The following is a 27073-nucleotide window of genomic DNA, read 5'->3' on the forward strand; positions in this document are numbered from 1 at the left end:
GCTTGTTTTCTAGAGATTTAAGATTTGTTGTGTTTGTTTTAAATAAGAAAAGTCGCAATTATTAAAATTGAAACCTGATGTTTTCGTTTTCGTTTTTTTACAATCACTGAACTAGAAAATTAAATTTAGAAAAAACTCATAGTAATTCACTTTTCAGTACGTGGTAAATACTAAGTACCAAGATTTATATCACACAAATAAATTGTGGTAATAGAAAATAATTATTATTGGGTTTGTTGAACTTAAAGTGTTGGGAATTCAATGCTTAATTTAAATAAAATCTATACTTAACGATGCTCTTTAATTGACTTGAATTCTAGTAAATTTTGTTTGTAAACTATTTTGATATTCCCAGAACAGATAAATCATCTTAAATGACTCTAATAGAATATTATATTTACAACTCGTACACGTGCCGTAATGTTATGGGATTTTGTTTTGTTAAAAACTTTTCTGTAAATTTTTGTTTTGTTCTTTTAGAGAAATTTGATATGGAGTTGGATATGACTTTGCAAAATGTTTGCTAATTAATAAATTTTATATTTATAAACTGTGAATTTCCACAATTCATTTTAACTAGAATTATAGTTTATGTAACAATTGTAATTTCTAAAGTAAAAATACGTTATAAGATATATCTTAGAATATATAAAAAATAAAAATATCTTTTGCAATGTTTAAAATCATTTCTTAGAAAAGTTAGAAAAATATTTGTTCTTATTGTGTTTTAAATTATATTATATAAGTTAAGTTCTTATTGGTGTATCCGTGGAGTGATATTTAATGCTTAGAACTGTCATGCCAGAGGGTAATAGTACTGCATCTTGCGAGGAACTGATAAGACCTCTAGAAGTAATTCTTGTCATAAAAAATACTTTCTCAAATTAGCCGTTCTGATTCGGCATAAAAACTGCAGGTAACCTCCATTCCTGACATGATTCGAGTAAAGAGAGTTGAGAGTTGTAAATAACTTGGCCCTAGTTCTGAACGGATTGTTGTGCCATCTAACATTAAATATGTTATTATTTATTTAAATTAATTTAAAAAGGAATATTTGATTTTTGTTAAAGTGGATATGGATAGAATTTACCTTTCGCAATATTTTAATAACTTAATATGAAGCTGTTTAGTGTAATATTATTGCATTTTATTATAATTTTAGAACTTTTCCTTCCAGTAGCAACAGCATTTTGTTTTTTTTTTTCACAAAATACCATTTACTAAATTTATTTTCTTGAAAACTGATTTATGTGGATGAAAAATATTTGAAAATTCATATTTTTTCATGTGTTGTTTCATATAATTCTAAAAATATAACTATTTTTAGCCATTTCATTTCTCTTCTGTGCCATGTCTGTCTATACGCCATGAGGGATGTTCTTCTTCTTGTCTAAATAGTGTCTAGAAATGCTTTCTCTCCTTCAGAGCCGCCTATAAATGGACAGAGCTAATGTTATGTGCGTATTTGCAGTAGACAAGCGATGGACGTTGCTAAAATTAATATTTATATTTTTTGTTGTTGTTGTTTTAAATCATTTTGAATCATTTTCGAATCCATGTGCCAGTTATGAAGTATATTTTTTTTTTGATTCGCCTTTGGTTAAGTAAAAATGTATGGATGAGTTTATGTATTTTGGTTTTCATCTTTATATTTATAAAAAAAAGAGAGAATGATGTTGATCTCCATCATCATCATTATGGGGAGACCCAATGATGTCTTTCTTTGTGGTTGGTCTTATTTGCCATGGGTCATGTGATTTATATTGTGCACAATATTTGCAAAAATATAAATTTAGAAAATATCTCAAAGGATAAAACAATTGAGTTTAATAAATGTTGATCAATGAGTTGGAACCTATGCCTATATAAGTAGTATATAATTTAATTTGTTTAAGTTATGAAACCAATATTTAGAATACTCACAATAAATGAAAATTTAAATACAATACTTGAGATATTGAAAAGATTTTAATTTTATTTATGTAAAAGACAAAGATTGGTACTTAGAAGAATTATCACATCATTTGTTTGTTAAGAACTATTTTGTGCCTTTTTCAAAAAAATATATTTTAAAAATCTGACATAACATATAAATTATGAGACAAGTTCTGAATCCAGGCAACAAAATCTTTTTAAGAAGATTTATTTGGTTAGTGTTTTATTAATAAATATGAAATTAAGGTCAAACTTGAGCGAAAATCGATTTCGATGACCACATTTTTGAAGAAAGATGATTTTTACAATTTATAAAATGAAAATTTGAAAAAGTTCTTCAATATTTTTCATCGCAGAAGAAAAAATGGGAAAAATTGTTTGTTTTTGAATAGATTCACAAGTACTATAAAATAATAAGTATATAATAGCTATAAATTTTAACTTATCTGTATATTGAAACAAAATAGATTTTAACTATTGGAGCATTGTCAGTTAACCTATCTTAAGTGATATGATTATCCGGTCTGCCACGCTTACTATATATTATATTAAAAATATATAAATTAAATAAAAATCAAGTAGAAATATGAATGATAGGAAAGTTTCAAACAAAAGTGACAAATAATCTTTCAAGTCAAAAACAAATAGAACTAAATATCATATAGATACAATTAAATTGATTTTGAATGAGATTAGAATGTCAATAGCCTTTCGTGCTGTTCAAATGGGTTATTCCAAAAGTGAATTCAATGAGTTTTTGAAATTTATATGTGTTTCAATTCCAGCTGTGTTGGGAAAATGGATACAAATATATTCACACCAATGCAATTTATATACAAAATCTAAAATGTTTTAAGTGAATAGTATGAGGTATGAAGTAACTTAAGGCTTATATAGAAAACACAATTGATAACAAATCAAATTCAATCAGTACTTCATCAATTTATCTAAAATGTATATAAAAACAAAATTCCAGTTATGGAATCGAACTAAATAAATGATAATACAAAAATCTTATCAAGATCTATAGCCCTCAGAAAATTGTTTGATTACAAAATAAAACACACGCACAATGGTCACACGCATCTATCGCTTGATGAATTTCTAAAGATTATTCACATTAATTTAATTGAATTACTGACCTTCTTACAGAATAAAAATAAAAAAATAGTAACATAACATAGCAACAACTCAACAATGTGTCGCAAAAGGCAACAAACTCTTTATTTTTCCTGCAATATAAAACACAAATTTATATCTTATCGTTGATATCAAAATGGGAAAATACAGCTCTTAAAAACGTAAACGGAATTCCCATATTTCAAAAAATATATACAAATAAAAAATACACAGTCAATAATTGCAAAATGACTTAACAAAAAAGATAAAAATAGATGTTTTGTTCTGAAAATTATTTTTAGAAAAAATATTTAACAATTAAAACCTTAAAACAAAAACGATTGAATCAAAATTTAAGAATTCACTAACACTTAAGATAATGCGTATATCATAGAGTACCTATGAGGCTATCAAAACTTAAGTATTTGTTCTAAAAGATATTCCAGTAAACGAGTACTTGCTGACCTTCTTCAAAAATTGTTTTTGATGATTCGAAAAAGTTCTCTTGGATGCATTTTCTAAATTAAGGCAAAATCTACCCTAACAATGAAAAAATTGTTAAATTCGCATTACAAAAGATCAATTATTTTTCTATTGGTCATTTTGATTTTCAATTTACAAGAGAATTGATTTTTCGTGACCAATAGAAATCGTTTGAAATGAAATTTTTCTGTCATTGTACTGCTGGCTGTCAAATTTTTATTTTTATTTGTTTGACTCACTTGTGAAGAAAAAAGTTACATGAAACTGTTGTTTCCATATTTCAGGAAATCTGTGTTTATATTGTGCAGGTTCAGACGACATAAACTTCAAGTCCCTTATGTCGTCTGAACCTGTAAGGCAAGTTTCTAGTATATGATGGGTCAGCTGTCAAAAAAGTGCTTAAAAAGTATGAAATGAAAAATAAAAATCTACTTAACTATCAAGTCAAGTCCATTTATGTCAAAATGACAGTTCGTAATGTTTCATTCAACTAAAAGCTGAACTTTATTACTTTCTGCAAAATTAGATTTAATATTTTGTGTTGTAAGGATTTTAACGGAAACCGAAGAAAGAATATATTGTCATCTTGACAGTTTTATATCAAAATATCAATTGACAAATTATAACAATTAAAATCTCCATTAACTCTTTTATTTGCAAACATCTATTTTTCTATTTTCCTGATTCCATTTATAGGCGTTTTCCTTTTTTAGCTAAGAAAACGATTCTGGATTTAATTTTTGTTTTGACAGTGACATTTTCAATGATCGATATAACTGACATTTTAAACAAACTCCAAATATTGGTTTAAATCATGAAAACCAATGATAACTCTACCAGAGCATTATCTGCCATCACTCAAAATGTTGTTGCTTTATTTGGACAGCTTCGTGCAATTTTCTATTAACTTCTGTTAAAAATGCTAACATTATGCAATTTATTTTATTATTTTAGAATCCATGGGATCTCTTTCATTCTTTAGAAGTTAATTATTAGATTAAACTTCAACAATCCACAACTTACACATCTAATAACTAATAACTATATGTCATAAATTTGACTTGAGAAAGGAAGAGAATGACATTCATTTTTCATTTCACAATAGAGCTCAAAGTTTAAATTACTGACTAATCATTTTTGTTTAGATTTCTATAAAGAATTTTTGTTTATATGTACATATGTAATTTTTTTGTGAAAGGATTTTCCTAAAAAACCTAAACAGACGCAGGTTTCTTGGAAATTTACTAATTTCTTAATTCACGATTATATTCTTATCATTTGAAGATACTTATCGTGAATAAACAATAAATAATTCGTTTTGCTTTAAACCACAATCTAAATCTATATTTCCCCATCAAAACTCCTAAAAAGGTTAAGAACTAACGTCATACTATACCAGTGCCGGTGATTAAAAAACATAATAACAAAAATAATACAATAAAACAATAAATAAATTAATTCTGACGTTTTCTGGTTTTGTATACATTTTGTTTGTTGTACTACAAAAAAAAGTAATAGTATTAATGGCTCAAGTGTCACAATGACATGCCAAATTTGGGAATCTCTTTTTTTTTGCCATTTCCGTAATTTAACCCATGAGAAATCCAACAAAAATAAAAGACCACTCAAAGTTTCCAAATACCAAATAAAACTAGTGTGACATCTTTTAAATGCGAAATTATGACGTTTCTCCATAGTGGATAATATGATGCAATGGACTTTGGAAAGTACTTCTTGTTACGTCAATCGGAATCGATTAATGTTGGTTGGTTTTTTTTGTTTGGTGTACTATCGAAGAAAACAAACATTCCCATTTGTAAAAAGAAGTAAACAAATGAATCAGGACTAATTATTATTTATTGTTTATTAATGGAAACTTTAAATATACCTTATAACTAGTGTGACAGTCAATGAGGGGTTATTTTAACTTTAGCTAACTAATGAACTGATGAGAATCCCACATCAAAGAAGCAAGTGATTAGATTTAAAAGTTTCAATGATGATGCAGTTCAATAATGTTATCAATTAAAATTAAGTTTTGTTTTTGTGTTATTTTTTTTATATAAAATGATAGAAAAACGGAAATAATGATTACGTTTTTGATTTGCGTAGAGAAAATAAAAAAACAACTTATTTAATAGTTGTTAAGAGAACGATTGATAATTTAATTATTATAATGTTGCATGTGCTCAGGAATGTACCTATAGCAAATGAACTGTATAAATGTATCTATCCATAGTTAATAAATATATAACAAATTGGTTGTCCCCGACTGATGAATCGATTAAATTTCTTGGAATGTGAGGCTTAATCATTTAATACACTATTTTTACAAGTCATTGAATGCATTAAAAATAAAATAGTAATCATAATAAAAATAGTACTAAATACTCATTGTTTGTGATTTCTGTCATTATATTTCGGGATAAATTATTAACTATTATCCAATTAGAACTTTGAACCCTAAAAATATTGCTTTAACAAATAAAATTATTTTTTTTCCTAAGGTAAAGAAAATAATTGTTATTGGGAATTTATATATGAGTACAATTTTGAGATTGTGAATTTTCATTTATTTTAAAAGTTTTTCATCAATTTTTTTTTGACATTTTGACATCTGTCAATTGTTGTTAATCCTTTTAAAAAAGAGCTATTTGATAGATGATAGTAATATTGTTTGTAAAGTAATTGTTCAGATATTGTTAAACTACTAATTTTAAACGTTATTGAAGTTAGCTATTCGCTATTTAGGAAAGTACTTCTTAACAGTGACACTTTGAACTAAAAAACAACAAACAGACCCAAATCTAGGAAGCGTAGCTTATCATTTGAAATATCAACAACATTAAAGTAGCCATTTTATGATAAATTGCGTGGTATTGTTTTCTGCTCAATTTTAACCAACTTTAAAGTGGCAGCTGTCAAATTTGTATACAGATGGCAGTAATTTATCTGACGTATGTCAAATTCTTTTAATTTCACCACAACTATGTTAGTTTTGAAATTAAAGTTATTATTCTTAGAAATCTCATTTTTAGGCAAACAAAAAAGTTACGTGTACGTGCTGCCTTTGTCAAAACATACAAATTTATGATTTCACTCATCGATTAATGTGAATTTCAATTTGCTTTTAACTTGCGATCAATTTTGAACCATATGTGGAAACCCCCCTTTAAACAAATTTATAGATATGTTGCTTTGTCACCAGAGAGATAGAGAAACCTGAAACCTTTCACAGTAGAATATTCTAAGAATGTGACCTCAAATCCCAAATTTACCAAAATACTTTACCTTCTGAAATTCCATTAATACTTTACAAACCTTAAATTGAAACGCAATAATTTATCATTATTAGAATTATAATTGTGATCTGGTCATAAACGAGATATTTTGTTTACTATTTCTATTTATTCATTTTTCGATTTGTTTCTTATATGTTTAAACAACAGTTTAAATTTCCCCATATTGAGGGAGTTTCCTATTCAGAAAAATATGTACTCGTATTTTTAATAACTTAGCAAATAATTTGTATTTTTTTTATTTGTTTGTTTGTTAAAAAAAGAAACACAAAAATAAACATACAATTTTGTTAACCTGTTTAAGATCTAGAATTTCTTAAAATATACATACCAAATACTTGACACATGCTCATGCTCTTAATTCAATAGTAGGAAATTTAAAAAATTTGATTGATGGTGTAAAACAAATATTTAACAATTATAAAAAATAAACCTACATATGTTTTGATAAAATTAAAATTTCTTAGAAACGTACACAATTTGTTATGGAATTTATGTCGATCGTAAGCGGAAATATGTCTTTAAACAAAATTTATCACATGGAACACTTAAAATATGTTGAAATTAATTAAAACTGATTGTGGAATCTATGTGGATCGTAGGATTTTATTTAAGAAAAACATTGATTTAGATGCTATAAACTAATAAATTCTGTGAATCAACATCTTTTTGTTTGTATACTATCAACAATGTTTGGCTTTCAAGTTCTTTTTAAGTCAATTCTAAAAATAATCAATTTTTAGAAATAATGTACTTTCATTTAAGAAGTAATCTGAGTTGGATGTCAAACGAAATTAATAAATGCCATATACGGTTTCTTTGAATTGTTTGACTCATTTCTAAGAACAGCAAAACAACATTATTATCACAAGAGTTTTAAAAAAAGTCATACGCTTTTTTGTTAGTTTGTGGGTGGTCCATTTTGGGAATTCCACTTAATAAAAAAAAGCATCAAGCGCCTTTCTTACAAAAGCAAAGTTGGTTTCTTATAAATGCTGTTTTTTTGTTCATTTCTCTAAGTGATTAGTTGTCCTACATTTTTACTCAAAAAGAAACACCCTTTAAATAAATTGGATTTCCCAGAATTCCAATGCATCATATCGCACAATCTGTGATGCTGTGAAGGTTGCGATGTGCTTGTTATTCTCAATTACTTTCATTGTTTTAATACAAATTGTATTTACAGTTATTCATTAAGAATTATTGAACAAGATAAACATAATGCAGGCATTTGTATATTATGAACAAAGAAAGGTTAGAATTTGTATATTAATTTGAAAACTGTTTTAAGGAGCTACAGTCATTGGTCGTTCAAGTGTGGAACCTATGTGGAACGAAGCGTTCAATGAGTTTTATAATTTACTGAATCTCCTTTTCTTATGAAACTGTGATTGTTTTATATTAATAGAAAAGATTTATTTATAAATTCATATGACCATAAAAAAGAAAAGGTGGCGTATGAGTAACTTTTTTTGTTATCGATCGTGATCGTCTCGATACGATCGTGGTATGAGATCACAGAAAGATTTGATTTGATTTACACTTTTAATCGAATTCTAATTTATGACAAAATTAGAAAGAAGTTGTATGAATAAAGCCTAAAAAAAGATTTGCTATTCAACATATTTTCCTTTAAAAGTTTGTTTAAAAACTTTCGAAGAAATTGAAGAATTGAGACGGTAATAAAATTCAACAAATAAATTAATTAATCTTCTTTAACTCCGCCTTATTCAATCATAGTTTATTTTTAAATCGTTGTTTTTTTTTGGTCATTCGTGCATTCATTTATTTAGTAAGATTATTATATAAAAAATAGATGTATTATAAAAATTGAATGTAAAAAAAGGATGTTTTGGTCCAGTTTTAGATCAACCAGAATTCAATATACAAGTTTCAATGATGTCTTTTTTATTGTTTGAACTAAATCGATTAAATTATTTTTTTAAGTTTTATACTACACACGTGCCATATAACAAAAAATTCTGAATGTCAATAGTGTACCACATTTTTGTTTTATTTGAATTTCTTTAAATTAAATTTAATCATATGTATACTTACCCACCTACCTAACTACTTTTAGGAAACTCCCAATTGGAATTGGGAAAATTCAAACATCTGTGTTTAAACATTTGACAAAGAAAACAAAAATTGCCAAATCAACGAATGAGTTTGTTTTTATATTTTCTCTTTTTTTTTGTTTAAATAATTTGTATTTGTTAAAAAAATAAAAATTAAAAAAAACAAAGTAAAAAAAAATTTATATGTTGATTGCTTTGCTGCTCACAAAAATTAAAAGATTATAATATGTGGGACTTCAATGCCATAGGGGTCAATAATTTTTAAAAATTTTGTTTCCATAACTGATAAAATGTTTGTTTCACCATCGGAACATATGATTTCGTCATTTGAAACGTAACTCGAAAGCTGTATTCATAAATCGGGGAATTCCCAATGAAATATGCTTGACTTAAGTCGCACTCGAACAACTTGTATACAAAGATCGGGAAGACCAGATAAATGATAAACATTTGTTGTAGAATGGTTTTTTTAAAACATTTTCGTAGAGAAAGTCATCAACAAAATTATCACAAGACTATTTTTAATATTATTAGTTTTTTTTTTGTATGAATTGCAAGATTTTATAAAATAAGGTCTCAAAATTATTCTCAGGAATTTGCTCTGAATTTGCTTTACTCTGTTCTTGTATCAGAGACCTTTTTTGGAATAGTAATTCACTGTTAACTTTGAAAGAATACAATTTTGGGTCGGATCACTTTTTGGGGTCCGAAAAAGAGGTTTTAGTTAATGCAAAGAGTTCTTGGGGTCCTAGAAATTATTTTTAGCATACATTTAAAAAAAAATATAAATTGGTCGAGTTAAATTAAATAAAACCTAATTTAATTTTGTTTGTGTATTTTAAGGTCCTAATTATATAAAGAAAAACGCAAAGAATGAACTAAGCTTCCATTTGGACTGCTTTTATTTGGTTGTACTTCAAGTTTCTTCAAAGTAAACTTGTAAACTATTTTTAAAATATTGCAATTTTTTTCTTAATCCTTTCGGAAAATACAAACAAAAACATCCAGGAAAATTTGGGGTCTTACTTCTTTTCGGATAAATTTCCATTAAAAAACTTAATTGCCTAATAATACCCTATTCCATTTTTGTTTGTAAATGAATAGGGTCCAAGATATTGAACATTATCAATATGAAATTTGTTAATAAGGAAAGCAAGACTTCAAGTATGTAAATCAAATTTAGGGTCCAATTCAATTTTAGACTTGTGTTTTAGGGTCTTAATTCTATTTAATAAAATGTAGGGTCCAATTCAATTTTAGACTTTTTTTTAGGGTCTTATTTTTATTAAAAAAGACAACAAATAATCTAAATGCTATATGAATTATTTTTGTGTTCAATACTTTTTTCTATGGATGTATTGAAAGGGCCCTTAATCCTTTGGAGAAAACACACAAAGACTGAGTATTGTTGAGGTCGTACTTCTTAGGATACAATTATAAGGACTAAGAATTTTAAACACAAGTTAAACAATTTCCATTTATATAAAATGTTTCTTTTTTTGATACGAAACACAAAAAACGGTAAACAAATATAATAGGGTCCAACATAGTTTGTTTTGTGTATTTCATGTTGAGGGGTATTGGAAATTTCACTCAACCAGAACTTATATACCTTGGGATCTAATTAATTGTCTTATTTATGTTTAGGGTCCTTGTTCTATAAAAAAAAATAAACTCTATGAAATAAAAAAAAAAACTTTAAAAATATTTTGGGGTCCACTTATGAGTTTAAGATCTTTTGTAATTTTTGTGGGGTATTCTGCAAAGAAGAAGGTCCGGTGTTTGACCCCAGTTGATGCTCCTTTTGTGTGGTTTTCTATAAAATTGTTTTTATTTTTTATATTGGAATCTCCACTAAGAAATACATTTTAAAAAATATATTACCGGTGATTCCCCATAGCTTTCCATTTAATATCATAACAAATATACTTTTTTACAGTGTTTTCCTTTAGTTTTTAAATTATTCAAACATGACACCATACGAATTTACCTTTAAGTGTATAATTATTTTGTTTATCTTAATCTCGATTACAATATCGAAATTATGTATTTAAAATGCATTTACAATTTTTCCCACCATTTCTGGCGGAAACCCCTGTATTTTCATATTTATATTGACATTAAATGTTTTTTTTTTGCTATGTAAAGGTAATTTGTAATCGATCCAATAAGGTGAAAGTGTTAAGTTTTTATAATGAACTTTATAATTTGTTTTTACCCTCAATGATACTTGCAATTCATTTCATACGAGCTTATCTGAGAGAATCCATCTAGGCAAATTCTGAGAAAGTTTGATTTATAGTAAAACAAATATAAAAAACCAGTCCGCAGTTTTGTAGTTCTGTATTTTTATTTTTATTCTCTGAAGCTTATAATAAAAATAAATATTTACTATTTATAGTAATCTTACATATGTACATAGATTTATCATATAAATCAAGAAATATGGAAAGATGAAGAATGTATTGAAAAATAAGTTGGGAATTCCCATTGTGAATCATTCTTGAGTATTGTTCCTTTTTTACGGGAGATCTCAGAGACATAATATAGATATAAAGACAGTAATAGACAAATTATTAATGATTGATTGATTGATTAATGTTCTTGTTTTACTGGAAAGTATTGAAAACAAAAATTCTTATAACTAATTTAATTGCATACTTGGAGTGTTTGGAATGCAGTGGAATGTTGTTCTTATGTTTCACAATGATAAAAAGACTTTCGCAAATTGAAACTAAGTTTGGAACATGTTTCCCTTGGTCATATTAAGTGGATTTATCAATAAGTCCAACAATTTACGGCTTCTGATAATAAAAACCAATACGTTCCACACTCATTTTCACGCTTAGTTTTCACACATTCAAATAAATTGTTGATTAAAAAGCGTGAGAAATGTTTTAGTTCATCACATTCAATTTGTTTTATCACTTAATCATAATACTCATCTCTTCTAAAATAAAAACCAATACGTTCCACAAACATTTTTATGCTCAATTTCAACACTATTAAATGCGTTGTTCCTTTAAATAAGCAAAATAAATCGTATATTAAATCATTACAAATTTTATTGTACTTATTTATTTATTTTATTTAAGGAAAATCCAATTTTCCATATTCATATATGATTATGTTAATTATTGGCTTAAAATCCGAGTGCTTTATCTTTATTCTATTTCCATCTAGTACATTCTTACATAAATATATGTATTTTTTAAGCTGTTGCCAATCTCATCATCTCCAGTTTTTCGCTAAGAGACAAAGAAAAAAGCAAACCCACTTTGTATTATTAATTCAAGATTTCAAGTCAAGTCAGCCAACAAGTTTTTGTTTAAAACTTTTGTATAATCTTTTTTTTGTGTTACCACTTTCTTAAATATTTTGGGTTTTCCATAAAAGCTTAGACACAATCACAAAACGGGAACAAAAAGTATTAAATTAAAATATTCATACACAAAAATGTGAGAGAATTAAAAATAAAGCTGTGATATATTAAAAAAAATAAAGTGGAACATACTCGGATCCAAAATGCAAGTGCTGTTTTTCTCATTTTAGAAAAGCAGACGTTTGTCATTATTTTTAAACGGTGGCGGCTGCAGCAGTGCAAAACCGCAATGGAAATTTTATACACCCATTTTGCTTAACCCAACATAGTAAACTTAACATAAATCACGAACCTATTACAAAAGAAACATAATGTGTACACAACAAAGCAGCACGAGACGCAAGCTCTGGCTGGCTGTGCCAATGGGGTTTTTCGCGATCGACAACGATCACAAAATTGAAAAACAGAATTAAAAAAAAACCTTGAGGGACTACCTCCAAGCTCTGGATTATGTCATTCGGATCTTAACTGGTTTTCCATATACCCATAGACGTTTTGTGGTTGTTGCCGACACAGCAACCACCGACCGAGCTAGCGACCATGCTCTTCTCATCGAGACTACTTAACCGCTTCATTAAATAATCATAGTAATTCTTCTTTTTTAAATTTAAATCTACAACTTTGGAGAAATTTAGCCATATTCAAATCGAATCGAAACATAAAACCAAAAATTACGTCAAAAGTAGACGAGATGATTTAATAAAGATTTAAAAAAGGCAGAACCAGGGGTCATGTATGAATCCGAAGTGTTATTGATCTTTGTTGGCTGTTGAATGGAATGTGTTTCCTTTCGGTTCGTACGTGGGGACTCATTTTTTTTTTTGTTAAAATGTGATCCATATGCGATTCACATGGGGAGGTAGGAAAATCCCAAAAACGAAATTCCAAAAAACGTGACCAAGCATAAGCAGGAGAAGAGAGAAAATGAATGCACACCAGAAACATCAAAAAGTCATCGTAACTAAAATAAACGCAAATTAAAAAAAAAAGAAATAAAGAAAAAAAATATGATGAGTTCACACCTGAACCGGCCGTCGTCGCTGCCGCCGCCCATTGTGTAAGGCTTTGGAATATAGTTACACATTAAAAAAGAGGAATTTCCCAAAGTTGTTTGTTATTTACAACTAAATAACAGCGCAGCGGCTGCTTCTTAGGAGACCGAGACATCAATTTCAAGTGCAATTCAAGAAATCAATTAAAATTTTTTGTAATGTAGTATTTTAATTGTTTTGTGGTTTTGTAGATGATGCCACAGACTTTCCAATTCCACCTATTAAGTTCAAAGTCTAATAAAATAAAATGATATTATACAATACTAAAAAAGAGTTATACTGAGTTAGGTATGTCAGTTAAACTTAGTTAGAGGTCGTTTTGGAATAACTTTTTGTAATTTATGAGATATTTTTTAAGAAATGTTTTAAGCCATAAAAAGAGACTTGTTTTTAATGCACTGGTTTATTTATATTTATTACGGGCGAGTTTTTGGAGGTGTATTTTGGTATACCTTTTTGGTGAATTGGAATCTTAACCACAAAACAAAAAGGTTCCCTGAAATCGAAAATTAATATAAAATATTCTAATACGACTTTTCAACCTAATCAATCAGCGAAAATGATTTATTTAAAAAAAATCCTGGTTAGTGGCACCAATTTTCAATAAATCGAATTTCTGAGCGTTTGGTTTTTGTAATTAATTTTAGAAACAGTTTTCATGATAAAAATTTCTCTTGGATGATTTTTAAATTCCTCGTAAGAGGCAGTACCATTGAAACCACAGTTTTAATCATCTTAAGAGCGTTCCCTTTAAATTCTTTATGGGACAAAATATTCTCATTTGGATCTCATTTTAAAAACTTCGTCCTGCCACTGAAATTTGTATGAATGGCACCATTTTTTAACTCAAAATTTTAAGTGGATCGTAAAAATATTTATTTTTCCGTGTTGACCCTTTAGCTAATATTCGAGTCTTAGTTCACTGCCTTCTTCAAACAGCCAATCCTTTTTTCTTATGGTTATACTTCGAACTCAACTTTTAACTCAATGTAAAATTGGAAGTTAGTTTGGCGACTGTTCTGACCCCATACGATAGAATTAGAATCTGAAGAGCAATTCAACATACAAATAATTAGATAGTTGGCACTCCCTTTTATATTTTGTTTTGAAATTAAAAACTAGCTCATTGAAAGTTCATATGGTTCTATCGCCTTCTTTAAACAAAAACTCCGTCGTATCCTAAACCAATACTTCCCAAATCTAATTGGACTTATTATATCGGAGACCATTAATATTAATATGGACAAAATAGTATCATAAATTAAGTCTAATTGGAAAGAATTTTTACTTTTTTCTAGTATTCGTAGTAAGAATCTCCTCTGGCAGATTCTTTGATAAAGTTGAATAATAAAACGTGGCATGGGAAGTCACCTCGATGTCCGACAAAACTCCATAAAATAATTCCAAGGATTCGTTTTTAATGAATGCATAACTTTTATTACCACACAGAGTTGCATTTTTGGTAATTAAAGTCCTAACGACCGGCAAGACCCACCAAGCCAGAAAATTATAAAGAAACTGGTTCAAATGCACAATTTTGACTTTCATGTCCATAAACTGTAGAATTTGTATTCATTTAAGTCCAACAACGACCAACAATACCCCCAAGCCAAAGAAATCGACTTCAAGGATTGGAAGCCTCCGTCATACCTATTTGCATTTCCATACAATGTTATAAAAATATGTTTACCTAATCATTTTATATCTCAATGGAATTTATTTGAATCGCACTTTAAGTAAATAGTTCTATGCAATTGACAGCAAGAACGAAATCATGGAAAACTGCCACCACCGCCGGCACATTTGACTTTAAAATTTCCGCCACCTGCAAAATTGTCGGCATTATATCTAGAGTTACAATATTTACCTCTATCGAACCGGAAGTGACCTTAAATAACATTCATGCATCGTAATAATAAATCATGACATGCACTCAAACAATTTGTTATTGATTCCAACAAAAATTAGGTACAAAACAAATTGCAAAACAATTTGTTTTCTAATAACATTAAAAACAATTCTTACAATAAGACAGCATGCCAATCATTAATTTCTTGTAAATTAATACGTCAAGCAAACAAAAAAAAAGCTTTTATGATGTCTGTGATGAGATATGTGATATATCTTTATTTATTTATTTATATTGTTTTTATTTTATCCAACTGTGACCATAAATAGTCTTGTAATCGATATTTTTATTTATGCCATAATCCCATCCAATTGGTTTAGTTGAATTAGTCTAGAGGCAGAGGGGCTTTGTAGGTATCGGATTGTTATTTGCCCTCCCAATAAAAAACAACGACTTTTTTGCAATGAAACGCAATTAAAATTATTTTTTCATACCCAACGATAGACCCAAGACATGTAAATATTAACTTTTGCATTGTTCATCGCCCGCCGCCGTCGTCGTCGTCGTGTCGTATTCGTTTGATGTTTGCTTTCTGGTTATTGTTTCACCTTTCTCAATACCACATTTACAGTTTGTTCCAGCAGCAATAACAACAGCAACAACAGCTAAAAAAGAAACGTACAACCTGTCCCACGTTTTTTATTTTTTATTTTATGGGGTTGTGGGAATTTCTTGGGTTTTTCTGAAATTTTAAAATTATACACACAAAATGCCAACACTCGTTCCGATCATTGCTGGTAATTAACTTGGATTAAGATACCTTTCATTGGCAGATGTCAGATATGCCAAAAGCTTTCTATACTGGTACCTACTGCCACTGCCACTGCCACTGCGAACTGATACTCTCTATTGGCGCATGTGAATATCTTTATTTTATTTTCATTGTTGTAGCTTACTGATTCCCAAAACCCGTTGTAGTGAGAGTTTATAAAACTGGTTAATCGAAGCTTTTCTGAATGAAAAATCTCCAATTCAAAACAAAGGCATAATAGAGAAAGAGTGTGTAAAAAAATAAAAATTGTTTACTATATTATGACATGACTCGATTGGATTCTGTATTATGTACAGATTTTATCCAAATCACGAGAAAATATACTTTTAATAAAACTTACCGCATGGTGTTACCTTCTTTTTTTGTTTCAAATAAAAAAATGGGAGTGGTGGATGGTGTAGTAGGTAAACAAAATGCCTTTGGTATTTCCCAAATACTTTGAACTCTCTCTTATCTGTGCCTCGATCAATTGCCTTTAAAACCTTGATACCAGGCGCCTACAGACCGTTATCTAACTTTTATATGCTGATTTATTGATTCGGATAGGAAATACATACTCCAATAAAACATGTTTTCCTTACCTTCATATTTTTATTAAATAAATTTGCAATAAAATACAAGAACTAATCGATTTTTTTTTTATTTTAATCTATTTTTAGGTGAAAGATGTGTTCACTTGGCGGCACAAGGTGGTCACATAGATATTCTGAGACATTTGGTCTGGTTTGGAGCTGATATCAATGCAAGAGTAAGTTTCCTATAATCACAACAACCAACCTTTCATTTACTAATTCTTTTGTTTTTATTGCAGGAAGGCAAATCAGGACGTACATCATTACATATTGCCATTGAATGTTGCAATGAAGTATTAGCAAATTTCCTTCTCGAAGAATGTTCAACATTGAATATTGAAACTGAAACATATGCCGGTCTAACAGCTTACCAAGTTGCCTGCATTCTTGACAATCAAACTATGCAAAATCATTTAGAAAAACGTGGGGCTGAGATCCTAACACCTCCGGATAGTGATTATGATAGTAGCGACATTGAAACAGATCTAGACGATTCGCAGGTGAGCTTATCTGTTAAATAAGAATCTCTCAAAAAAAAACAAAATTTGTTATCTAATTAAAAAGTAAATTAAATCAAAAGAGAAACATTATTCAAAAGAAAACCTAAGAGAAAAGAAATTTTTGAAAAATTCGATTATCTTACATAAAATCAAATCAAAAAATACCAATCGAACAAAAGAAACAAAAGAAAAAAAGTAGTTAAATGTAGTGTTTATTTTGTATCATCCACAAAATAAAATCCCTACCCCTCCTCCACTATTTGTGTGCTTATCGTCTAGAAGAAAAAAAAAAAAACAATAACAAAAAAAGAAGAAAATGAAATGCTCAAAATATGTTAATTCTATGTTTTAGTAGAATTGTTTGTTTTGTTTTTTGTTATAACTTACATACAAAATTGAGAAAAAAAAATAGTTAATAATAAAACATTGAATGTTTTTAATGTCATTGTATTATATATGTCACATCATGTCAAGCCAACCAAGATTGTCGTCTACTGAATTATTTAGAAAAACAATTTAAAAAACTAAATACGAAATCAATGTCGTCTACAATATAAAATAATTATTATATAAATATAAATTAAAAAAAGAAGAGGGAAACCTAATAACATTAAATATATATTTTAATTATATGTCTATATTAAATGTTGTAGTTTGTATCCTATATGTGCGTGTAAGTTGTATAAGAAAATCTCATAACAAAAACAAAAAAAAAAGAAATTGCTGTATTTAAGTTATAAAAATGAGATAGAAAAATAAAATAAAATGTATGTGTACCTCTAAAATAGTTAAAATTTTAATTTTTAGAAAAACGTATGTTATATTAATTGTTATTTAATCTGACTGACAAATTTACAATTATGTATATCAATAAAAACTCCAAAAAATATTTAAAACAAAAACAAAAAAACGGTGTTGGGCTTTTTTTTCCTTCCTAAAATTTAAAAACTAACAAAACGTGGATGTGATGTTTGTTTGTTTTGTGGACAAAATTCAGCTGATGATTTTGGTTGGATTGCGTATGGTGCTGAATAATATAAAGTAGGTATATGTTTCTTTTGTTCTTGTCAAATTTTTAAAGTAAGATTAATCGTGTAAATCTTAGATAAAAGTTAAGAGTTTTATTAGATTTGAGCCAAATGTCAATTGTTTTAAAATTTAAATACTTTTGTATTACTTTTTTCTACCCCATTGACGTTACCCTATATATATGGGAGCTGGTGTACCTAGTGCCTAAAAACAAACATTTAGGCAATGTGAAGTTTTTGTTTTAACGAAAAAAAGGCAGCTAAGAAATTTTATCAATCGTTTGTGTAAGCGTCTGGTGGCTCTATTCAGAAACAACATACTTGTAAAGTATGCTTTAAAGCCATACATTTAACTATCAAAAACCATCTTATTCGATTCCACCCTAGGTTTTTGGAATATATTCAAAACAAATATACCAAATTATTTGGAAAACAAGTATTTCTGAGTTTGAGCATATACGAGTATAGCTAATCAGGTTTTAAATTCGGAATCAGCACTTAAAATACTCTAAAACGAATTAATTATGAACTTAAAGGAATTACATTCAAAGTTTAAAAAACATTCAGATAGAATCAAATATAGTCCCATTAGTCATCTCATAACGAATTAGAGAGAGAGAGTAAGGTACTCCTTGAAACTGCTCTAGAAGATTATGATTTGTACTTTTCAAAATCATCATAGGTACAATTTATTGTTTGCGGAAGAAAACACCCGTTTTTGGTTGTCTTCTGCATTTTTTGGATGGCATATATTAATAACCTAATGTAGTAGACAAATTTAAAGGTCAGATTCAAATTCAGAACATCTTAATTCTTAAAAAAAACATTGTTTTATTTGTGCGCCAAAAACAAATATTAATTTTGCATAGCTTGTTATTGATAAAATTTGATTTTGACTGAAAAATCAATGTATTTTTACTGTTGTCGTTCCAATTACTGTTTTGATAGCATCAATAAATAAATTATTGTTGTCTTGTTTAGGATTTGAAGCTCATGGTTGTTTAATGCCACTAATTTAATGACATGATATTTACTTATTGCTATTAACGCTCTGATATGTGTATGTAAGGCGTTTGCTACTTTTACAAAAATTAATTCTAAAAAAAAATTCGAAATACCATTCATATATTAAGGAATCTCTAGTTAACACATCCATAATAGAGCTGGGGAGTCTCCTATACAAATTTTTTTCAATTTCCCACGGAATGCATTTTTCCAGGGGAAAAAAACTACCAACTTTTCGGAGATCATTTCGAACTGTCACAATCAAAAAAGATATGGCTGTTTTCATAAACGTCTGCCTCAGGTTATGAGGCCAGTTATAGCTTTCATTGGTTTTCATCAATTTTTTTTTTGGCTAGTCGTTTATAGCTATCCTTAAAAATGTCTGTCATTGAAAAACATTTGCTGATTGAAATCTTCCGAAAAATGTTTACTGACAGAAATCTGTCATTGGAATTGTGTGAAATCAAAACCCAAATCAGTGGAACGATTCGTTTCACTTTTGAACATAAAAGTATCAGCTGTTCAGGAAAATTAATTTCCGTTTGAAAAATAGGAAAATAAATGTTTAGAGAAAAATAAATGCGCAGCTACACTTTTTTTTCCAAAAAAAATTCTTTGTGTGGTTTCCGATCGATCAATATATAATTTTCATTTCTAATCAAAGGGAAACACGGTCAAATATCGATTCGAAAACTTTTTTCGGATCGATTTCAATGATAGCTATAACTAGCCCCTAACTTACACTTGCGTTAGATATGTTCATAAAGTCAGCTTTGGGATCGAACAAACTCAGATTATTTGCAGACGATATGTTCATAATGGCAGAAACACAAACACGTTTCGGTTTCGCCTGACGTTTACGGGTTCAGCCATAGGAATTCAATGCATGCTATCACAATGAAGCTTTGACCTCATGATTCATTTGACAATCGTGAGGAAATAATGTAATGTGACTCCAAACGGAAGCTTTTGTTCAAATTTGCTGAACATTTCCTTTGCCTGACAGCTCAACAGCTGTAAAAAAAGTCAACAAACGAAATACATTTGCTTTTGGAGAGATTCCCATTGGTTACAATAGGCTGTGTAAGCTACTTCCGCGATAAATTTAATTTTTTGGATTTCAAAACTCATTTTTTTTATTTTGAGAAAAAAAAACAGCTGACAGAAGTTCCATTTTAGAAATGTCATATTGAAAGTGTCATTCCAAGCAACTTCGAAGCAGGCCCAACGTAACGCAGACGAAGCTGAAGCGCGTTTGTGTTTCTGCCATAAACATCATAAATAACATCAACGTCGCGCTTTGACATCTCGTGGCGGCAATTTTTGATTTTTGTCTGAATTTTATGAATATTCTGTGACTATTTGAAATCGTACTCGAGCGCCTGCACAGAATTATTGCGTTCATTAATGTAATAAAGCTGAGAGATGATTGTTCTCACGCAGATTTTCGACGTTTATGAAAACACCATATTTTTCAAAAGTAACCTTCGAATGGAATACCAGATTGACTCAACGATTATAGACGATATCGCATCTTACTCGATTGAATCTAAAAGTAACTTTCAATTAGGAAGCGATGACGAATATTTGGTTAATTGTTTTCTGATATTTTATTTCGAATATGTTTAATCTTCTTTTTGTATAAAAAACATCGACTCTAGAGTTCCAAGCAGTATAATTCTGTTAACAATTTATTATCACATTTTTCCAATAAGAGACGATTTGATTCGTGGACCAAAAGTATTGAGGTCGGGCTCTGTTTCCTTCCAAAATGTTGGCAAATCATTATTATTTGATGATAACTTTATTGGAAAGTTGGCTGGAAAGTTATTTATGAAAGATATTGGCCAGGTTCAGAAAACATAATCAACTTCATTCTTTGAACGTACATTTTGACCAAGGCAATTAGCTAGTTTTTCAAGTGACATACATTTTAAACTTGGAACTTTACTACACTTACCTATACCTTCAGTTCATCGTACAAAAAATATCACAAACATTATTGTCTACAAAACACTCCTCAGGCAAGCCTCCATCCCTTCACAACTTGCATTTTGTATTGTTAAGAAATATTTGTTATTTCTTTTCCAATTTTACAGGGATCCCTTTTACACAAAAAATTAAAAGGAATTGTGCAGAAAATAAGTAAATCATAGAGTAGTTAAGTTCAGCTTTCTGTTGTAATTTTGTATTTTTGACATCAGTTGACTTGACTTAATAATTAGGGACAATTTTCCTATAAAGTTACCTTAATTGGAAGGAAATTCTTTGGTTGCCAATCAGAGACTAGAAACTTGTCTTACTTTCTAGTCTATAATGTCGTCTGAACCTGCCCATTCCTAATTACAAAGTCTTGTCTACTTATGTCGAAATGACAGTTGATCATGTTTTCTTGTATTGAACTGAAAGCTGAACTTTATTACTCTATTAACTAAAGGTTAGTAAGGTTCTGAGTTTGAAATTTGTGGCACATGATAAATAATTAACTATTTAATTTGGTTAAAAGTATGCACGTTAAAAAAAACAGTTGACTGGAATGAAGTCCCTTATGTTGTCCTCACCTGCCAATTTCTGCGTCTCTCTTAATTATTATATGGCTAAAAATAAATGTGGACAGATTTACGAGAAATGACACAAAACTTTTCATTGTAAAATTGTTCTAGATAAATTCCGAGGGACATTTCTAACAACTTTCATGGTACAAATCTTTGAACATGGGCAATATTTACAGGGAAATCTCGTTTGCGATAGGGACCATTTTCGACCGTTGAGATCAAGTTTTACTATGACAATCTTAGGTTAATTCTTATCTTGTGTAGCGAAAGAATTGTCTTCTGAGTATAGTAAGGCAAAGTACACACGATTGGAAGATCTTCCAATATTTACAGATTTTTGCAAAATATTTCAACCAATTTTAAATCAACCATGTAACAAACCAATTTCATCTGTCAAAAGTGACAGAAAAAAAATTTACATTCAATCGTCGGCAGATTTTCAATAAAAAAATTGGCAATTTTCACCTAATTCGACAGTTTGGCCAATATTAAAAAATCTTACAATTATTGGAAAATCTTCCAATAGTGTATACCTACTTAGCTTTAGACCATTTGTTGGCTAAAGTATTCAGCCAAAATATCATGAACATTTTTAAAAGATTAAATAGGAAATTTGTGAGGATTTGCAAAAAAAACCCTACCCTTTAAGTTCCAAGAGATAGAATATATTTCACTCTTGAGTTATTCTGGTTCAATATTTTAATAATTATAATAAATTCCTATCAAAATACAATGTTTTTCCCTTTTCAACGTCTTGCCATTTAAACACAGAAGAAATGTTCTATTTTTAGAAGAACGAACTTGTTTCTTTTCTATTTAAAAATAGAACTATACCAACATATCATTAATATTCTTGAATTAATAACCTAACCACTCTAGTTATAAAACTGCATAATCATCATAACATCAAGAAATAATTTCAACTTAGTTAGGAGTTTTATGAATAATCATAAATTGGGTTTGTTTATATTTTTACCCCCGGCTCAGTGAATTGTTTGCAGAATTGTATTTTTTTTTTTGGATTTTACCAATGATGATTGCCCAGAATTCAAAACTCATTTAACTTATTGGTAAATTTAACCTCAAGATTTTCTTGGGTTATTTTGATGAATTTTCGATGTGTATAGACAAATTCCTGAGAACAAATTTATGATTCAATCTGAGTTATGTATAATTTGGGAACTTTTGACCAGGTTAAAATTTGAAACAGTTGGCTTAAAAAATTATAAACGATATGTTTGTTTTACTCATCAATTCGTGGCTTTTCCATAATTATGAGTTTGTGGTGTGAGGTGAAAGTAAAAAGGTATGATTAATCAAATTAAAGTTATTCTTTTTTTCTGCTAACAAAATTTACCACCAGGATTTTATCAATTTATCTATGAGTAACCTATAAAGTTCATTGACATTTGGTTTAGGTCCCATGGCCCATTTTTTTACCCCGGAATACAATTATTTGGCCTGAAATGTTAATAAGATGGCGCTACAAACTACACAGACACATCCACCTATCTCAGGGGTTGGACTTATCCTTTTGGCTAAGTCTACGTCGCTGTACAGTTTGCATCAGATCACGTGAAGAACTTTTCTTTCAAAACGACACACGGTCCTTTCATCTGATATCTTCACCGTATATCAGGACGGGGATAAGGAGACTCTTATATAACGATACTTCAATTGCACGAGAGAAAGCTTTATTATAACTGCTCTCTTAGTCTTAGCCCAAAGAAACAGCGGTTAGTAAATCTCAGCGGTTGGTGTTGTTTTCCACATTCATAAAGGAACCCAGGTACCTCAATGGTACGTCCGTAGATGGTGACGTTTTGACCAAGACGTTGCGTCGGTGTTGTAGGTCCTTTCTTTTGTCTTCATAAACTTTTATACCCTTTTTTGCCTCCTCTCTTTCAATATTCACTAAAGTCCCATTGACATCAAGATGAGTTCTTCCGAACAAGTTTGTGCAGGGATACCAAAAATAGAAATGACTACACAGTTCGTTCCTATAGATGCTGTCATAAGCGGCCTTGAAGTAGATGAAAAGATGGGTGTCGATTTGATGTTCTTATGTTTTTCCAAGATCGGTAGTAATGTGAATATTTGATCGATGGTTGACTTAGGTAAGGATATATCAGGTTGCTGACGATCGGCTTTAGATGTTTACATTTTACGGCTGAGAAGAATTTGTAAGCTATGTTACCTCTATAGTTTGTGCAGTTTACAGACCTTATTTTGAGATTCGTTTTTGATCGAAAGTTATTCGAATTCAAGAAGATTTCATTGTGAGATTCGATCGATTCGAAAGTTTGCTGATTCAATCGATAGTTCATTAAAAAAAAAACTGATTCAACTTTAACTTTTGAATGATTCAAATTAAATGCCATTTTTGTGTCGTTCAGATATTTTCTGGTGAATAACATATAAGTTTTAACAATTTATATACGATAATTAAACAAAATTGGTTATATTGACGATTTTTTTTTGTTATTTTATAAAGGGCACAGTAGAGAGGTTGATGGAGCAGAATCCGAAGGTAGCAAAGGGTTTTCTGTAAACCATTGTTTTTTTTAAAAATTCACAGGTGTGACTAGATGTGTGTGAAATAAATAGTGAAACCATTAATACGCAAACGTCATTTTGATGATTCCAGATGAATTATTGAAAATCTTTGATTCAACAAAAATGACTCCAATAGTCAAATCAACTTAAGTATTAAACTAGACAAATGTTTTATAGTTTATTTTATTCTTTTTCATGTCAATAAACTTGTAATACGGTTTCAAAAAAAATAAATTCATTTTTTCGTTAATGCATTTCCCTTTATGCTTTTGGAATATGGAAGATTAATTTTCCGAACATTTATAACAAAATTAAATAGTCTGCAAAAGAAGTCAGGTTGGTCACACTAAATCAAAGCAAAATGTCAAATCATTTAGAACAGCTGATCTCCAAAATAAGGTTAATTTCGGTTCATTTTCTGCAATGAATATTTTCATTCGAATCTAAAAATAATCAAAATTCATTCGAACGAATAGATCTAGTCACTCGAATCAACGTTTCGTTCGAATCTCAAAATAAGCATGAGAGTCTCCCTTCTTCAAGCATGCTTTCTTCCCACCATGCTTTACAGATAAGTTGGTGCACGCTCCTAACCAAATTATCTCCAACTTCTTGACATTGAAGCCACCTGTTCCAGTAGCTTTGTTAGACTTTAACATAGGTATAGCATTCTTTACTTTGTCTCAGTCGCGAAGCCAGGATTGTTGGATGTCGTCGTCTATATTGAATCATCTTTCCTGACAACGAAATTCGGTTCGTTCTCAGCTTTGACTGTGGTTCCAATATGATGTTTCCACTTTCGTCTTTGTAGCCTTTGGTTCGAAGTTGTGAATTTCGTTCCACATCCTCATAGAACATTCGAACTTCATATCTACTTCTGAATCTCTCAACATCTTCTCTTGATTTGTTTTCCGGGAAATCAGTCTTTGTCGCTCCTCTTCTGCCCAAAGAATTCGTGAGCAGCTTTCGACCTTCTGTTAAGCGACGCATTGTGTGCCTGATGTTTGGTTCCATTTGCCTTGCGACATTCCTCATCAAACCAGGGATTTCTTCTTATTGGATTTTTGAAACTCAGCACTTCTCTGATCGCATCTTGGCAATGTTGGCACTTGTTCTCGATACAATGTGTTGGCGGCAGAGAACTTCGAAAGACGTAACTTGTGACTCGGTTGGAGAAGGATTTGGAGATCTCTTCTGATTGTGGCCATTCGAAGTTATATTTTCTCGTAGCATCACCCTGTTTTGCCTTAAGGCCTTGAAACCCGATGTGCTACAACGAGGCATTGTTTAGAGTCCATGTTATCGAAAGATAGGTCATTCATGATGTTGGAAGTGTGTGTCGATCACAGTAGTTTGAAAGTTGATTGATCTTTAGAACTCCAAGTTCTTTAGTGGTGTGGAAAACGCGTACTGGCTACAGTTGATTTCCTAATCATAATTAGACTTGAAAGAACATGCAGATAGTCTTTAAAAACTTTACAACACATGGTTTTGAAAGAAGTGTTAGTATATTAATTTCTGAAAATGACCCCGTTTTAAAATGTTTTCAATATCTTTTTTTCAAAATTTGCATTAAAAATAGTAAAATAAAATATTTGTTTTTGTTTATTTTTCAGATGTACAGTCGATTTGGAGATCCACGTTATTTTGCCCAATATAATGGAGGAAATCCAATTAATGTCGCATAAATTATAATGTTTTGTTTCAATGACGTTAAACAAAATTCTTCTTTCCGAAAAAGTGTCCATAAACACAACACTCTCTCTCAAAAACAATACAAACATAAAATAGAAAAAAATAACAAAAGAATTTAAAATTTGTCTAAAACAAGTTTTTTAATTCAACGAATATATGTATAATTTTAGAATCCAAAATTTCGAAAAAAAAATATTATTTTAAATTTAAAAAACAAACAAAAATTGTATACCTAACAAGTAGTATGGGAGCACATCAGTATTTAAAACTAACAACAATCCAGACAATTTCTCCAAAGGAAGATTATATTCTTAAATAAAAATTATATACGCAGTTACCAGTTTAAAAAAAAAACATATATAAAATATTATATTATATCTAAAATGAACTTGTTTCTTAACTAAAATGTAAAATGTAAACATTTCGAATTTTTCGATTAAAAACAAAATAAAACAAAAATAAATATCTCTACATTTATATAAATGGCGTGAAAATGATGTGTTCAACAAAATTAAAAAAAAAATAAAACATTTTATAAATCATGTAAGGTATTTTGTAGTAAATTAGATTATAATATTGAATTAAACAAATTTTAAGGAAAAAACAAAAATGTCAAATTAATTGCCAATACAAAAATATTGATGTTGTATTTTAAAAATTTTGTTTAAAATAAATGCGATTAAAGGAGAACACAAAAATGTTAATTATTATTTATTTATGTTTATTTTTTCTTTGCTCATGAACTTAATTCTACTTATTTCTATTTGTTTGTTTCATTAATCACTAACACACATTTATAAATATATCATTTTATACAGGTACAACTTTGTTTTTATATTTTCTTGTATTTATAAAATAACTCAATTTTTCGAGAAGAAAAAGGGAATTTATCATCAAAATATTCTTAATTTATAGAAATTAAATAATAAACATTGTAAAAATACTTATTTTTTTGTTGTAAATTAAATATTTAAATATAATTTTTATAAAGAAGAAGGTGCAAAGGCAACTTAACTAACAAAAGATGTAATTATTTAAATCGTAAGTATGTATTTCAAATCAAAGTTCTTTTTTAAGGATGTACTGGCTTCAAACAAAGCGTCTTTATTATATACATACATACTTATTCAGAT

At 29.1% G+C, this 27073-nt stretch overlaps 1 protein-coding gene across 1 annotated transcript in view; it reads left to right on the forward strand.

Annotated features, from left to right (window-relative positions):
* Positions 1 to 26638, forward strand: part of LOC129948803 (NF-kappa-B inhibitor cactus) — a 37711-nt gene extending 11073 nt beyond the window's left edge. Inside the window, exons 4-6 of the mRNA XM_056059848.1 lie at positions 16689 to 16777; positions 16841 to 17101; positions 25862 to 26638. Of these exons, the coding sequence (XP_055915823.1) occupies positions 16689 to 16777; positions 16841 to 17101; positions 25862 to 25933 (422 nt within the window). The 3' untranslated portion in view covers positions 25934 to 26638. The remainder of the gene's footprint in view (positions 1 to 16688; positions 16778 to 16840; positions 17102 to 25861) is intronic.
* The last annotated feature ends 435 nt before the right edge of the window (positions 26639 to 27073 follow it).

The sequence above is a fragment of the Eupeodes corollae genome, chromosome 3 (assembly GCF_945859685.1).
Source record: "Eupeodes corollae chromosome 3, idEupCoro1.1, whole genome shotgun sequence".
In the NCBI taxonomy this organism is placed as follows: domain Eukaryota; kingdom Metazoa; phylum Arthropoda; class Insecta; order Diptera; family Syrphidae; genus Eupeodes; species Eupeodes corollae.